This window comes from Glossina fuscipes, unplaced genomic scaffold, assembly GCF_014805625.2.
Source record: "Glossina fuscipes isolate IAEA_lab_2018 unplaced genomic scaffold, Yale_Gfus_2 61514, whole genome shotgun sequence".
In the NCBI taxonomy this organism is placed as follows: domain Eukaryota; kingdom Metazoa; phylum Arthropoda; class Insecta; order Diptera; family Glossinidae; genus Glossina; species Glossina fuscipes.
Window position 1 is genome coordinate 1,183,260 of NW_024003726.1, and position 15,467 is coordinate 1,198,726.

At 35.6% G+C, this 15,467-nt stretch overlaps 1 protein-coding gene across 2 annotated transcripts in view; it reads right to left on the minus strand.

Moving 5' to 3' along the window:
* Positions 1 to 818: 818 nt before the first annotated feature.
* The window catches only part of LOC119643663 (glutamate receptor ionotropic, kainate 1), a 35,906-nt gene continuing 21,257 nt past the window's right edge, over positions 819 to 15,467 (minus strand). Inside the window, exons 5-9 of one of the 2 annotated variants that reach the window (XR_005248368.1) lie at positions 15,292 to 15,455; positions 14,985 to 15,221; positions 14,760 to 14,912; positions 2,370 to 2,600; positions 1,104 to 1,190 (exon numbers count right to left, since the gene is read on the minus strand). Coding sequence is in view for 1 of the 2 variants with exons in the window: in XM_038043059.1 (XP_037898987.1) it covers positions 1,107 to 1,190; positions 14,760 to 14,912; positions 14,985 to 15,221; positions 15,292 to 15,455 (638 nt within the window). In the remaining variant the exon portion in view is untranslated. Of the gene's footprint in view, positions 1,191 to 2,369; positions 2,601 to 14,759; positions 14,913 to 14,984; positions 15,222 to 15,291; positions 15,456 to 15,467 lie in introns of both variants that reach the window. The other variant, XM_038043059.1, reaches the window with a different exon arrangement.

Here is a 15,467-nt window from a genome sequence, read left to right on the forward strand (position 1 = left end):
CCTACATTACGAAAAGGCTGTACATGTGTTTGGTTAGACCCATACTCGAGTATGCCTCAGTTGTGTGGTCTCCTTCATATAGGTGCTACGTAGATTCAATCGAATCTATTCAAAAGCAATTCTTGCTGTTTGTCCTTGGAAATTTGGGTTGGGATCCGATTGCCTCTCTTCCTCCGTATGAAAATAGGTTGCTTTTGCTGTCCCTACCGTCTCTTGAGAAACGTAGATTTGTTCTTGGCGTTTCCTTTCTAATTAAAGTAATAAATGGCGCCATTGGCTCGCCTTCATTACTTGGTGAAATAAACTTTAATGTCCCTAACCGCTTCTCCAGGCACTTTATCTTGGTTAAGCTTAGTCAGTGTAAGTTTAATTATGAGCTGTTCAATCCGCTCAGAGTCGTTTGCAAGAACCTAAATGACGTCTACCACTTATTCTCGTTATCGGACTCTTTAAAGTCCATTAAAGCAACATTGCTTAATACGCGCGATTTACCTATGTCGTATTTAAACTAGCTTTTATCCTTAAAAAGTCGTTACGTTTCGAAAGTGAATTATTGTCAATTTATTATCGGTTGCCAGGCTTATGCATGTTTGCGATGGCTTAGGGGTTCATTTGCAATTTGGTCCTGTACCGGATGTAAGTGTGTCCCTATGCTGATAGTGTAAATGCTTTTTTTCTTTTGCTTTTTTTTTTTCTTCTTATTTGCTTTATTATACTTATACTAAATTTTATTATTAATTAATATAAGTTTTGCGTTAAGGGCCAATTGAACTCGACTGTTATTTGTTTAGTTGAGTTTCTAGTATAAGTGGAATAAATAAATAAACAAATAAATAAATACCGTGAATTGGCACAGCGCTGTTCGTTTCCCCCTCGAAAGCAAGGTCGTTTCGCTAGATATTTCCAAGGCGTTTGACAGGGAATACCATGATCCAAGCTAACTGAATTTGGTGCTGACATCAATTTCGTTCAATTTATGTCGAACTTTCTAAGCAACTAATTGATAGGAGTTGTAACCGACCGGTGTTCCTTAACGATTTACACTCGTTCCTGCCAAATCTTTCCTTTGTGATCATTGGCGACTTACTATGTGTATCAAAAAGGTCCTATTTCCTTCTCCTCCTTTGCAGAATACCACATTCTCTTACTCGTTCCCCTTCAACGAGAGGCAGCGACATACAGAATAAACACTGCATGATAAGAGATACATTTAATAGAGATTTCGCAAAAATATTTGCCTGCGATCAATTAAATAGTGCAAAATTTGACGCCGGCGGAACTCAATGATGTTTTCTAACGCATCGGAAACGCGATGAACAACCTGTTTTTGCTTAAACCTGAGAAGTTTGCACAAAAAAGCCAGCCCCGATAGCACTTGACTTAAGCCAACATTCAGCGAAGACTGCAATATAATTGTAGCCAATAATTTGTCAATAGCCTATCATTCAACTGAGTATTAAAGCCGTGGCCACTCTGGTATCGCTCAGTAAGTTTGTCATTCCGTTTTTTTGAAAGTGTAGTAGAATTTTTCATTCTAATGATTAGTTTTTTTGAAATGGGCACCGTTAGGCCAGAAATACTTATTTACGCAATAATAGCGGAGCTAAGATTTCAAAAGGCTATATTTCTTTACGTCGCTCGGTATTATATTTAAAAGTACTAATAAAATGAGGATGTAACTCAATACCATATGTGCCCTCGTGGCGGACTTAGAGCCCAATGAAGCTTTGCGACCAGGAGTGGCAATTGAGCATGGTCATATAAGTTCGGAATTTAATAAAACTTAACCATTCAGCTCAAGCCGACCTGTAGGGTATTGATTGGCTTCAATAGACTCAGATTTACTCTTGTCAATGGAACAAGTGGTTTCAGTAGGAAGAAACGTCCTTGCCCCGTTAGTGCCTTGAACACCAGGAATGGAATATATAGTATACACACCTAGAGATGGGACGATAACCAATGATACAATGATAATGGCGTGAAGAAGATATCAAACCAAGGCAATAAAAGGGCAATACTCGCTCAAAGAAGTAACAGATTGTATAGGACGTAGCAAATCACCACAACATTGCGAAGGCTAGAAATGGTCAGCGATAAACCATTAGCAGGTAGATTCGCTTTGAACACATATTCAAAGCAGTATCCATCAACAGCTAGGGGATTGTGGATAATTGCGATATTGCTCTGGCTGCAGATAATGATTAAGATATTAAATGGTATATATAAAATAGCATAGTGTCACCTAGGCATATGAAAAGATTTTCCCAAACCATTTTTGAAGCAGACTTCGTAGGAAAATCTGATTACTAGTTGACATAATATGAAAATGACGAATGTTCATTAACAAGCTTGTCAGTTGATACACTTACCGTTCCAGACAATCCTAAGCTTTTAGGAATACAATTCAAAAGGATTTCGAAGTTTCACACGTGTCCTTGGCTATTCCACTTCAACAAAGCGCACCATTGTCCACAGTGCGGTTCCGAAAGTACCTCTTCTATTTTCCCATTTCAGTAGTTTTTATCCAATCAAGCATATTATTATCATTAAACAGTTGCCTCTCTTCCACATCTTCTATCCAAATAGAACGGCAAGTGTTCCTGTAGCGATCACAGACGTGGTTGCAATAATTCCAAATAAGTTCTCTCTCCAGATATTTACGATTTACAATGTTTAAATTCGTGCGAATGAACTTTTCGCTTAAAAATTGTTCGCAATTCTTTTACAGATTCTTAAAAATGGATTGGATTTCGTTTTAGTCTAAACCGGTAAAGTTCTTATATTCAGTAGGGACGAGAACGAACATTTATAGTACCTCAGAATTTTGTTTGCGAAATTAGAAAAATTTGGCCTTAAAATAAAGCCAAATAAATGCATTTTTGGCACAAATAGCGTCACTTGGAAATAACATATACAGAAGCTCTATACGTTTGTCTGAAAAAGAGTTATATGCTCAAAAGAGCGACAAAGGCGGCATCCTTACAAAAATTCGTTGGTATGATTCGTCCAAATTGATGCACGCGCAAAGAAAGATAGATATCGCAAAATTCAATATAGAACAACAAGTGTAATTGTAAATATTATCAAAACCAAAAATTGTCTAAAAGCAGAACAATTATGAGTAAAAGGTACAAATTCTTATGAAGTTACAATCAAGCGAATCAATTGTTCTTCCAATTTAGCACTTGACTTTGCAACCGAGTAGTATTTCAAAAGAAAGCCGTGGCGCTTTGATGCTGAGCAACTTAGAAGAATGAAAAACACACATAAGAAATATAAGCATTACCTTTACATCCTAAATCGATTAACGTTTTCAAACTTATGTGAATCAAGAAAATACTCAGTACTGAATGACTTCGTTCTTAAGAAAGAAAGGTTCTCAGATTTTTATAGATTTTATTTCATAATATTTAACGAGCACCATGTAACTAAATTATTCAGATCAATTTGAAGCTGATGCGATTGTAAATCCAAGGATTTAATTACCGAGGGTAGTACATTAATATATAAATTAAATAAAAGGGGTCCTCAGAGGCTATCTTGAAGGACGGCAGAGGTCACGAGAAATGCATTCGAGGTGATGAAGATAAACAGAACCCTGAATGATCTGTTACGTAGATGAGAACTCATCCATATCACTAAATAGAAATGGACGAAAGAGGACTGAAGTTTGGAGATGAATAAGTTATGGTTAAATAAGTCAAACGTTTTACTAAATCAGTATATACGACATCTGTGCCATTAGAAAAAGTCTTGAAAGCATGGTAAGTAAACTCTGAGACTCGTAGCAGTAAATCTTTCTTTCCATATTGGAATGGAGAAATATATGATTTGATAGCATAACATAAATGCTGATTAACAAGTCGCTTAAACGATTTAAAAATAATTGAAATAGCTCGACAGAGCATATTTTAAGTATGCATGATGGGATCCGACCAGATCCAAGCGCGCAACTATACGTTAGGGAACTCAAACCAAGTAAAACATCGTTTCCTGAAATGAACAAGTTACAAATCGAAAACGACCTTGTTGTGGGATAGGGGTAGGAATAGTTAAAGGTTAAATCACAATAAGCAGTTGAATAATTTCTTCGGGCGTATTCCGCAAAGCGATTTCAGGTTTCAATATCATCAGACAACTCAGGGCCGTTGAAAGGAAGTTGCGACGGATATATGGGTATTTTTGCTTTGGAGTTAACAAACTTATAAAAATATTTATTATCAATAAACAAAGAATATTTTACCAACTAAAGATGTCTGAAATAACTTTGGTGGTTGAGGTAATTAACTCTGTGTCTTGCAAAAGATTAGGGGAATTGGTTGTAAGCAGAGCCACTTTTCATAAATTTTTGAAAAAGTTTATTTTTTCCCATTTTGTCGGATCGGAACGGATGCAGAAATAGGTAGGCTTAATACGTTATAGAACAATGGCACCAAGGTCTAATATTCTAGCAGAAAAATCAAGCATAATGTATGAAAGATGAAATTTAAGCAGTAACATATTGATTTTATTAAAATCCTAATAGTTATTCGACAGAGTTGGATTTGGCAGGCTAAAATAGTTCAATGGACTATTATGCCTGTAAGGAAAGAAAAAGAAAATTGCTGGATAGTACGGATCCTCAGGTAAACTAAAGGGTGGACAGTGGTTTACCGTTCTCTAGGGGAAACTGGTAAAGCAAAAATCTAGCAGTACGGTTGTATTAAAATAAGTCACGATCGAAGTGACTTGTGGGAAATTGAAGTCCCCCAACGCTATGACTATATCAGCAAGCTCAGACTTTTCGGCCAGGTCACAGGTGATCGTAGGCTACTTCCTACATGTAGAAATATCCGCATTTGGGGGAATATAGGAGCTAGTTATATATAACTGTTTGTTGACAATTTTCGACTGAATAGCAATAAATTCAACGTCGGGTAGAGTGGAAAATTCAATAGAATAGGCCGCAATTGCAGTAGATATAGCAATTAGAACACCACCACCAGTGCTATCCAATCGATCGTTTCTGCAGAAGAAGTTCTGACTAATGTAGATTATGTTTTAATAAGGTTCTAGTAATAACCAAACAGAAGAACTCCATGCTCACAGAATTGTGGAAAGCAGAGTAAATCTTTAAATTCAGGCGTCTAAACATTTGGTAAATGAAAGTTGCAGGGCTTGAATAAACATTTCGTTTTTTGAGGGAGAGAGGCGGATTTGTTATTTTTATTAATATTTTTTAAAGATACAAAAAGAGTAGCCTGAATGGCACTGGACTGAATGGGGAGGAGATACTTTTGCCACTTGAGCATAGCTAAAACAAGGACGACTTCCCAGCTTATTTGCAAATTTAGTATTACCAGGTGAGTCCACGATAGCGGAAACGCTAACATTCTTTGTAAGCAAGGATGGAGCGCTGATATGAGTCGACGAATCAGATTTAGGTCAAGGCGATGGTGAAGTACCACATGCTACACTACGACTTTTACAGACTAGGGGAGAAGATGAGTGTTCTACATAACGAGACTCATCGAACAATGTGTTGATTTTCTCAAACTTTCCTCACAAAGTAACGAGATTTTTGCTTAATTCAAAAAACCCGCTCCCTGTCTCCGTGAACGGCTTATAAAAGTCAACATCCTGCTTCCTATAGTCGGGACATTACCAACGTAAGCCTTTCGGAGTATCTAGGACTGAAACTGCAGTACGGCCACTGATACTTGCGCACTTCACGTGATAAAACCCTTCGTAAAGTTCAAAAGTCATGAATCGTTCAGAGCCAGGGCCCGTTATACATGGTGTAAAAAAGCATTCCATGTCAAAAAGTAACAGGCAAGCGAGAGATTGTGCAAAAAACTAAAAGGATTACACGTAAACCTCACTCTAGTAAAGACACAAAGCAAGTCAAGCAAAAAAATTTTAAACAGGCAAGAAATGAATATATCGGCAAAAACATGAATGAAAAAAGAAATGAATATCTCTCTTTGCCTATACAACAGGAATAAGACACGAACGGGTTGCACCATGCGAACTGGCAGAGAAACTTGAATATATTTGTCAATGTCCACGGATAACGTAGGCATTGGTACGATACCTACAGAAGAGAAGAGAAAGGCGCTCTCTTTCTGTAGGAACTCCAGTTGCAGAGAGGATTCGTAGCGCATTTACGTATGCAAACAACCAGTTATGTTTGGCTTATGCAGACGCAACGTATTAAATTAAAAATTTATAGTTAGGTTAATTTAGCTTAGATATAAGTCTTCTCTTCCTTGTTTACATACATACATGCGTAGTACTTGTTTTTAGCATGCTCTCACATGTATTATATCAGCCCTTTATACAAACACAATGTTATTGTTCATTGCAAAAAAAATCAATCAAAAATTCGCGCAATCCCCAAATTCGTATTTCATTCTCATTTTTGAATTTGCAAGCATAGTTCTCAATTGGTTTCATTATTAATTGCAAAAAATATTGATGAAAAAAAGCTTGCATCATACCAAAAACATTGGTGATCGAAATCGATTTTTAAAATACCTTCGCAAACAAAATTGAGTTTTTAACACAATTTTAATGTTTATATCCGAATTTTCCATTTAGGTTTCATTTCTACGCACTATGATTAATCGCGACATTAATACCAAATTTTTCTGTGGTTTGTTAGACCAAATGTTTAATTTGTTAAGCCGTTTTATAACCACCGCTGAAGGATGGGGGGTACACTCATTTTATCGCAAAGTAGTCGTCAAAAGGATTTAGGTTTACATCCACGCAGCAACCAAAAGGAAGCTTCAGATAACATATAAAGTATATGTATTTCTGTTCAGCATGAAATTTTAAATTAACTTAGCAATGACTCTGCATCTGTTATTCTGTATAGTGCTTGTTTTTAACACTCTTCTGGTCGCAAGAATGAAGATATAGATTTAAAATTTGGCGAAAACAAAGAAAATTTCTTCACACTGGTGATTGAACACGGGCCAAATTGGTCATAGCACACGCCCGCCGTATAGCGTAAGCTGATCGGAATTTTGTTTTTTTAAACAACAGAAAATAACAATGCCGTCAACTAAAAATTAAATAGCCAATATGGCAACAGCATAACTCGTGTTAGCTTCAAATGGTGGGCTAAAAAGTTTGACGATCGTTATACCGCAGAAAGGTTCCATGGGTTTCCATAGGTCTATTGCCCACTACTCCTAATGTGTATGGTCACCAATCTATAGCTGTTATTTGCAGCAGTTGGTTGAATCTGTTCAGAAACAGTCCGTCCTCTTTGCATTTGCAAACTTTAGTGAAAAGAACAAACAACATTTCCTCCTTAAGACACTTGGCGCCGTTTATTCAGGCTCAACTCTCTAGAGAAAACAAGTCTAACTCTTCCTGTGAGTTTCGTGATTAAGCTTACTTATAAGCGAAGTAGAGTCTTTATTTGTATTGGATGAGCTTGGCTTTATTGCTTCGGGTAAAATCTCTAGGCACTCCTTTTCCTTGAATTTATAGCGGGTTTTATTAACTACATTCTTGTAACGTTTCGCAAACTCGACACAATATTGAGGACAATTCGAATTGTTTTCAATATATTTATTAAAACAATTCTTATGTAAGAAATGCTCGCAACCGGTTTTAATATGATAATTATTTGTATCTACGCTTTCATTGCATAGACTACAATTAGGAGAAGGTGTATGAATTACACTAGATTGTTCGATATAGTTAAGTGACATTTTGGTATTGTTACTGGTTCGATCTCCAACGGAGACAGAGAGGCGAGTTCAACTCAATAAGTGGTGGGCATCTACATTATTTTCTTATTAATTTTTTTTCTGCGACATGAATCGTAAATCGGTCCAAGATTCCAACAGGAAACACCAAATTTCAGAGTACTGCGCAATGAGTGCAGAATAAATATGTTAATCTGAATTTCTCAACTTGAGTAGTACTCTGAGTAAAACAACAAAAGGGCAAGATAAGTTAATTCGGGAGGTTTCTAACAGCAACTCTTGTAGAGTAATTTCCATTCCTGAATTTGCTTATCAAAATTTCCATTAATGTAAAATACGGTATTACAAACTCCATATTTATATTTCACTAATGGTTTTAAGTAATTGAACACCATGAAATAAAACAAATTTTTAGCCAGAGTTTTTCGGAACCCACTATGTACATCAGATGGTATGAAATATTAGGGATGTAATTAATCTGTGCGCCCCACGTTGGGCGCCAAAAATAATTAAATATGTAACGTTTCGCAAACTCTACCTAAACGGATGTTGTCGTTTGATTCTCATAATTTTTCGCATGTTTCCGGCCTGGCTCGTCGGATAAGAGGTGTCCAAGTATCGGATATACAGGCACGTGTTAAGCACTTGCCTCGCTACGATATTTCCTTATTTTAGAATAAAAACATGCTTATTGTGAAATCTGGAAAAAAATCTTTAAACCAATCCAACCCATGCCCTGACCACTTAGCCTCTCTCTAGCCTCTCCGCCTCCCGCCGGAAGCCTTACCAGTACTATTACCTTTAATAACAACGAATTTCTTTACTCTCCCTTTCAATGAATGTAATCCACAATTTTAATTCCATAAGTACAATTCACAAATTTAAACAAAAAAAAAAAGGAAGAATAGTTAGTATCCAAGCTTATCACTATCTTAATAGGGATTAGTATAACATTACCGATACAAAATTTACGCACTGGGTTGATAATTCATTTCAATAAACGACTTACTGAAACCGCCAACCACGCCGATGCGCATCGCTGCAGCTGAAAGGTGCTTTAAGTAATTATAAGTGCTGGAATTATCGTAAAAAAAGTAGAATAAGGTACTAATACACGTAAGATAAGCCAATGATTGCTTCCCTCATAGAGACGGTGTGCTCCGGACGTTACGCCGGACGATTTAACTTCCTTCCTTCTTATATTTTTTTGGGAAATCCGGTTATCGTTTCTTTGAACGACTCGAAGAATCCGCGGAGCGCCATCTTGCTTTTTCTTCTTCTCAAAAAAAAGTGTCAATGTAGAAGCAAAACGATCATATCGCAACCACAAATGATTTGTAGGTTTTGTTGTTGTTATGCACCAAAATCACAAGGTTTTATCACATGCCATTTTCGGCAACAATTCCTCAGATTGATTGGAATAATCCCATCGATATATAGATGGCACGAAAGTGAAATTTCTCCCTTTCAATATTTTTATAATATCTTAAGAACACTCTCAAAGATTTCCTTTAAAAATTATGCTAAAAATCCACAAAAAGTAAAATCAAACAAAACCACTCTACGCCATTATCCAGAACCTCTTTTTTTTTCTTATTGTCTCTTTTTTCCCAGGGTCGCCCAAGTTTTTTATTCCTATGCGCCGCTTGTCGCTTTTTTCCGAGGTTGCTAAACCTTTCCTTTTTTTTTCCTTTTTTTTTTCACTCCCCACTGCAGTGCCTATTACATTCTCCTTTACGAGTCCTTTGTAAATAATTTAACGAAAATTATTAGTACTTCTCTATTTCGAATTAAAGTGAATATGTAACAATTGATAATTGTTTAGAGTTCATTTCGCTGCTAATTTTTGAAGGTTTAAGTTTTTTAAATATATTAATTTATCCGCAATCTTAGCCATAATAGCTAAACAAATAATCAAGAGAATTATGTGAAAATTATGTTACTAACAATTGATAATTGTTTAGAGTTAATTTCGCTGCTAATTTTTGAAGGTTTAAGTTTTTTAAATATATTAATTTATCCGCAATCTTAGCCATAATAGCTAAACAAATAATCAAGAGAATTTTTGACGTTTATCTTGCAATATTCTTCCACTCCAGAAACTGATATATCTCTGTTGTAGTCCATAGGACATGGGCTGCTTACAAATTTTATTATTTCATTTGTGTTTGAAGTCACATAATAGGCATTGGGATAAGAATTTGTTTTCGATATTGGCCAAAGTTTTTCGCATTCTCTACATCACTTATGCACTAATCTCCGGTCCTATCTCTTATGAGAACAATTCGCCTGCTCGGTCGATTGAGAAATGCGTCAACTCCTCGTAACTCGAGCTCATCAGACATGCCTGAGTTGACTTTAATTAAAAAATTGTTAATTTATTCATTTCTTCGCTCAGCTGGATGTAATCGTAGATTCTTCGTAACTCCATTAAGATTCCTATCATCTAAACGAGTCGTGCTCCTTTTCCATTGTTTTCTTAATAGCGTATTTTTTCTGATCATTTGCTTTATTTCAAGGTTAACGTAATTTTTTTTTTTTTTTTTTTTTTTTTTGGATGATCAATCACTGTTCCAATCCAACGTAATACATTGACAGTCAGAAAGAAGTGAGAAAAAAGGAAGAAAGAACGAAATAGCCAAGTGAAGGCCGCAGCTGGGTGGATATATGCTCCATCGGTAAGTACTATGGCTTTACCGACAGAGCACTCTCTATAGCTACCACCAAGGTAAACTCCCCCGCACTGAAATTTAAACCCTCGAGTACCGACTTACCTACTCGACTACGCATGCGGAATTATTTCGAATAATAGACTCATCAAAATTTCTACGAGTACATATAAAATTAGTTTGGTGAATAAGATTGGTAAAACCCTCAGAAGAGCTTTGCAAACTCTGAATATCTGATAATGTTCTCTAAATATCAGTTGTATGATTAGTGACATTATATTTAACTGAGACGTTGTCAAGGGTCGTGTCTAAGTTGAAAATCAATGAAGAAAGATACAAACTAAAGTCATAATAGCCATAAATATGGAATAAATTAGCGAGAATACCAGGGTAAACGGGAAATCCAGCAGACGAACAACCGGAGTGGATGGCCAGTATGTGCGTCTCCCAGCGGACCAAATAGAACAGGTGTTATTAGGGATGAATTTGTAGATCTCTCTTCCTTTCGAATCTACTAGTCCAGGCGTTCAACATTGATGTTTGGCATTAAACTTGACACCAACATTAAATTTTTCATCAAATTTATCTATTATTACATACTTATTTATTTATTTACATGAAATATTTACCAGTGCCAAGTAATATTACAACGAAATGAAATATGAGCTACACAAAGTTAGATTGCTTTATATAAACAAAGCGACTATAAAAATACTTATCACAGAATTCAATGAGAACCGGTAACGTTTGATATAAAAAATTTTAATGAAGGTCATATTTTAATGAAGGAAAATTTCTACTTCATTGGTATAATTAGAAAACCCATTGGGGTTTTGAAGTTTTTTTGAGAATTCGACTGTACATGAAACCATTTTCACAACAAGTTGAATGATTTTTCAAAGAACTGACGCATTTCAGAAGAGTACCATCATTTTTGATGCAGGACTTTCTGGAATAAGTTATCTCGTGTCCAAAGTCTAGAAACTCGTCAACGGCCATCAAGTGATGTCTGTGGCCTTTCAAATGGACCTTCAGCTTTAACGACAGCATGATTAAAGTATTTCATGTCGTAAATTTTTTTATTATCCACACTCTATATAAAACTTCAGCAATTGATCTTCTGTGAATCTGTAATAGATGTTGGAGATTTTTCGCACTTTGATCCGTAGCTTTTCAACATCCAATCTAATATCAGCGCTTGGAGTAAAATGATGAGGCATTTTTGAATCTTTCTTGTCTCTCCTGCTTAATTTTATATATATAATTTGAACTTCTTTGTCACTTAGATGTTCTTAACTAACTACCTGTAGGAATTGATAACCCTCATGAATATTTTAATTTGACTATAGTTTCACATAGTTACAGTTATATAGTTTTGAGCAGAGGTTTCTATAGAGCTATTGTTGATAATTTGCCAAGTTTACGCAAGACGTTTGTCTTTGTGAACATTATCAAAACTATTTTGCTTATGTTTGTTCTAGTGAAAAACCGATGAAAGTTGCGAGTTCACTATATTATTACGGCAGCCCTCAAATGAAACCTTATTTAGTTTGGTAGAATTAGCCATGTTTTATTGTTATTGTTTGGAAAGTTAACTACTAATGGAAACAATTACACTGAAACTGTTTGGGCAACATTGTAAGACCCGATAAAACGAAAAATGTTTGGACATCTGTTTTCAATTTTAATAATTTTCAACGCCGAGATGAAAAAAGGTTAAGTTTTGTAAAGCATAGCCTAACCGTGATGTTTTCGGAAATCTTTTAATTATTATTAAATTGTAGGCTTCAATATAAAATGTGCAATCAAGAAAATAAAAAAGATGTGGGCTCATTTTCTAAAACAAATTATTATCAACTCGAATACCTTTTGTCCAGCGTTATTTAGTGATGGTTTGGTTATAAAAACATAGACAGTTCCATGGATGTTACTTAGAACCACTTTTCGTGAGTTGTTTCTAGATCGGGTTCATTAAAACTATGTCGTACTAATTTATGGCGGCTTAGTAAGCGTTTAAGGTTGATAGGCAATAAAAAAAACAGGATATTAAAAAAATACAAACGTAGTGGCCTGCTTAGGGTCTTCACGTTACACTCTAGTGTCAGACGAGACTATAATTTACTAAAAGTATCGTTCTATGCTAACCGTGTTTGATCAATAAGAGGTGAACTTGCCTTTGATCCTAAACAGTTTTTCAAATTTGCAAATTCTAAACACAAAATATGAGAATTTCCCTCTGTTATAAGCTTGGACAATGTCGAATTTACAGATTCTACTGTATTAGTTGACATTTTTAGAGATTTTTTCAGTGAAGTCTATGGTTCATCAAATATTCCATTCAGTAACTATGCTCATCCTGTAAGTTTATTTCATATATTTCCGCCTGTGTCTTTCTCTCAAGATGACGTATTTATATGGTAGTCGACTTTGAAATCCTCCAATTTTCTGGTCCAACGAGAGCTCCTCTGTTATTGTCTAATGTTGCATTTGCAATGCTTTCTTGTTGCACAAACTCTCATTAAATGCTTGAAAAGAATTACTTTCCATCGGTCCGGAAGACTTGTTCTATTTTGCCACTTTACAAAAGCGAATCAAAAAAAGAAGATAGAGAATTATGGAGGCATTGCCGAGCTTAGTCTATTGACACTACTCTTTGAAGGACTGGTAAGAAAAAGGCTCACGTCTGTTTTAGGGTCAGTTATATCGCCTTAGCAGCACGGTTTGTGTCCAACACCCGCTGTGCCCTCGAGCATTGACTGGCTTCTGCTTATGTGTAAGATTGACAACCGAGTTCTTTAATGGACCTACTGGGTCCTGCCAACGTTCTAAGCCGTTTGAAACAAAGTTACTCGAAATTTTTTATGATCACTCGTTCCATGAGCTGGCTGACTTTGAAAGAATCTCTTTAAAACTGTTTCGCACTATTCCCCGCGCTCTTCCCTTGAAATTGAGGTCCACAAAAACTACTGTATCCTTGTTCCCTTTTCTACCTAAAATTTTCAATGACTAAAACCGCCCACCGACTTAATATTTTCAAAAAATAAAAAACTGCCGGAAACTCTCGTATTAATTCACTAACACAATAATTAACTAATTGCAAACGTCACGTACCAAATGGCTGTGTGTACAGTGATGCGAATCTGCAACTTTGTAAGTACTGTGTAATTAAGGCGTTTATCGTCGGTATTATCAAAAATATAAACCGTCACTAAGGTACTTTATCAAATTCAAATGGCAAATAAAGTATTTGCGTGAACAAACAGATCATACTTCGACATGTCATGTGGTTCTGACAGTGTGCAATACGTTCGTGTTCTGTTAACGTATTAAAAGTCTTTTTAATTATACACACAGACACACCAGCAATGGCAAGCGGGTACTAATATATTTTAAGTGAAATTTTATATACAAGCCTTGCATATTTTCCATAAACAAGCACTACAGCTAATCAGAAACTGCTAATCGCGTTTCCAAGAGGTGGCTTTGCAGACAGTTACAAAACTCTATTAACAACGCATTCTCATTGAGAAAAATTTTGCAAAAGTTCGCTAGCCTTAACGAAGGCGGTAATGCTTTGTCATTGAAAAAATTCATTTTGCTTGCTCCTATATTGTTTGTTCACTTTTGCTCTGAAAATTTTCGGGTAAAGACGTCCCGCAGGTTGCTCAAGCAATCCCTCATAAAACTAGTAAAATTCTTTAAACAGTTACAGATATCGGCAAAAATTTTTTTGCAAAAAACAGTATTGAACCTTCAACCGGGAGATTTCGTCGAGGCATCTATTGTTTTAAGCATCGTGGAATTTCAAGAGAGTGGTGCATCTTGAGTCGTTGAAAAATGATCCGGTTCAGATGCGGAATTGTGGTAAAACTTCAACAATTATCCACTAAGAAAGGCGGCACTCTCCATCAGGACAATGCCGAAGAGCACACAGGTTCACTGGCCCGTCAGAAATTGAAAGCGCTTGACATCTGACTACCATTTATTTTGTTCTCTGCGGAACTCTGTTAATGAAGCACTGAGGTCCTAAAAAGGCCTTTGCAAAAATGAGCTAATTAAGTTTTTCGCAAAAGAAACGGCAAATGATTGTCGACCAAACTACCACGATTTTCTCTCTCTAGTGAAGATTATTTAAAATTTGTCTGGCTTGAAACTTCAATTTTTTATGTCAACGAAAATAAAGTATTTTGTGGTTCAACTTTATTGTCCTTTGCTACAACCAACCAATCAACCAAACAGACTTCACTTACATAATCTTTAAGCTTGCACAAATACTTTTCTCATGAAGTGTTTGTTATAGAGAAGACAAAGTGTTTTGAAAAGTTCTGTGCAAAAAACAATTACTTGCTCGTCGAGCTAATAGCGTTAAAAATATAAAAGTACTTACCGAGTTTATGTAATTTATTAAACTTAATCCACCCTTCCAAGTGTGACGTGATTCACATGAAACGTTAGCAACACGTAAAAAATGCGATTGTTGGAGGCTTTGCAACCCAATTACAAAAATGTGTACTGAGTCGTAAATTAAAGCCGGAATAGTCTAAAAATTAACAATTTGCATAAAATGAATATAAGATTGAACTAACGGCGATACATATTAAGCAGTTGGTACCTCGATCGTATGTAATTTTCTAAAAAACTGTAAACCTTCTTTGTTTGATTTTTGTAAGTTCTTATAAATTTCCAACTCCTTTAGAGTCTTTTTTACTCCAACATCGTTAACATCAACTAAACAAAATGATGTTATGTTCACAAAATTGTACTTAAAATCTTCCAAATCGAACTTCTCAATATCAAAACTAGTGATAAAGTAATGATATTTGTATTCATTCATTTGTAATTTTAAGATCTGGAATATAAAAAATCAATAATAATGATGAGTTTAGAGAGAAGCGCCAACATATATAAAATTTTTATACCGTCTTCAATATAATGTGAACGTTATCAGTTTTTGTGTCAAGAATTAAATTATGCATTTCCATATTTTTCATTTCGTTTAAATACTGTACGTAAGTTAATGGATTAACGTAACGCACATGCACCTCTAATGAAGTCTGCATTAATCGTCGCATTTGCACTAAACCTAAATAGAGAC